General features: G+C 53.3%; 1 protein-coding gene across 1 annotated transcript; it reads right to left on the bottom strand.

Moving 5' to 3' along the window:
• Positions 1 to 350: 350 nt before the first annotated feature.
• On the bottom strand, positions 351 to 639 carry PHACADRAFT_203362 (uncharacterized protein; the record flags this gene model as incomplete). Its single annotated transcript, XM_007403372.1, has 2 exons — positions 351 to 432; positions 497 to 639. The coding sequence occupies 2 exons, from the start codon at positions 637 to 639 to the stop codon at positions 351 to 353; spliced, it is 225 nt and encodes a 74-aa protein (XP_007403434.1).
• Positions 640 to 1,725: the final 1,086 nt, after the last annotated feature.

Raw genomic sequence — 1,725 nt, 5'->3', positions numbered from 1 at the left:
AACCAACTTGGTGGAGATAGTCTGGAGCATTTGTACACACTCATATATGATAATAGAATAGCTCCGCGTAGTTGTATATAAGCTGTAATTGATTAGCAAGCTTGCTATGGTTAAGTTACAAGCAGATTTCTACAAAGCTGCTGTTAAATGGCTGCAATGCATAACTAACTGAGTGGAGATAGTCTAAAGCATTTGTATACACTCATATATGATAATAGAATAGCTCCGCTTAATTGTATATAAGCTATAATTGATTAGCAACCTTGCTATAGTTATAGGCTGCATTGCAAGTTAGGAAATGCTGAGGGATGGGCGCTTATATACACAGAGATGGGCGCCTATACACGGGTTTAGGGTTTGGGGGAGCCGAGCCGAGCGAAGCGAGGCGAGGTGACGTTGCTGAGGTGAAACTGGAAGGCGAAGGTCCAAGTTCTGTGAGGAACTCCAGAGGCTTTCGTGGTGACACTCATCAGCGCATTCCAGGAAGTACTTATACCTTGCGCCATGGGACCCCGGGGAGGGGCAGTACAATGGACACCGCGTGCCGAAGCCGAAGCCGTCGGACGGGTGCGTAATGGGCATTATGACTATCCGCGATGTGATTGGCCGGCCCTCGGCGAAATCGGCGGATGGAGTCATTCTAACCTTGTAAGAGGCTCGGGCATACTATATGGGGATGGTCAGCAGGACCACTTTGATGCGACTTAAGACCGGTTAGCGTGGTCAAAAGATGACGTATATATGACGTCATAGTCACGTGGTGGATCCAGACCGTCGGGGGACCGCCTGCTGATGGCCGTAAGGCGCATCACCGACGTCGGCCCGACGTTCGTGGGGCGGGATGATCCGCCATTACCGCCCGCCGCCATCAGGCGCATCAGATGCGCCCGATAGCCGCCGGGACGATAGGCGCCTCGGTCGGCGCTTGTTCTGGGTCACGTGATTTAGACGCTTTTCTACCACGATCACGTGGTCGTACTTCAGGCGCCATCAGGCGCTTACGCATCTATCTCGGATATTCTACTCTTCTTTTGGAGGGGGGTTATAGGCTGCATTGCAAGTTAGGAAATGCCGAGGGATGGGCGCTTATATACACAGAGATGGGCGCTTATATACGGGGACAGGCGCCTTAGGGTTTAGGGTTGGGGGGAGCCGAGCCGAGCGAAGCGAGGCGAGGTGACGTTGCTGAGGTGAAACTGGAAGGCGAAGGTCCGAACTCTGTGAGGAGTTCCGGAGGCTTTCGTGGTGACACTCATCAGCGCATTCCAGGAAGTACTTATACCTTGCGCCATGGGACCCCGGGGAAGGGCAGTACCATGGACACCGCGTGCCGAAGCCGAAGCCGTCGGGCGGGTGCGTAATGGGCATTATGACTATCTGCGATGTGAGGGTTTAGGGGTGGGGGGAGCGAGACCGAGCGAAGCGAGGTCGAGCGACGTGTTGTTAGTGTCAGGTAGGTCGGAGGTCCTCGCAGTAGTGAACTGCACAGGAGACTTTCGTTGACACTCATCAGCGTCCTACCGGAAGTACTTATACCTTGCTGGCCGGACCCCGGTTACCGGGACACCAGCCACCCGCTGACGTGGCCCCGGAGGGACACGGAAGCAAGGGAATTATACCCTCCAAACAGAGGTCCTTTCTGGGTTAGAGGATGCCTTATGGCATGCACAACTTGGAAATAAGAAAAGGTAATGAAGCTGGATGATAAATAACACAGGAACATTA

This window comes from Phanerochaete carnosa, assembly GCF_000300595.1.
Source record: "Phanerochaete carnosa HHB-10118-sp unplaced genomic scaffold PHACAscaffold_1076, whole genome shotgun sequence".
Classification (NCBI taxonomy): Eukaryota; Fungi; Basidiomycota; class Agaricomycetes; order Polyporales; family Phanerochaetaceae; genus Phanerochaete; species Phanerochaete carnosa.
The sequence above is the reverse complement of the archived record's forward strand: the minus strand, read 5'-3'. Positions and strand labels throughout refer to the sequence as shown.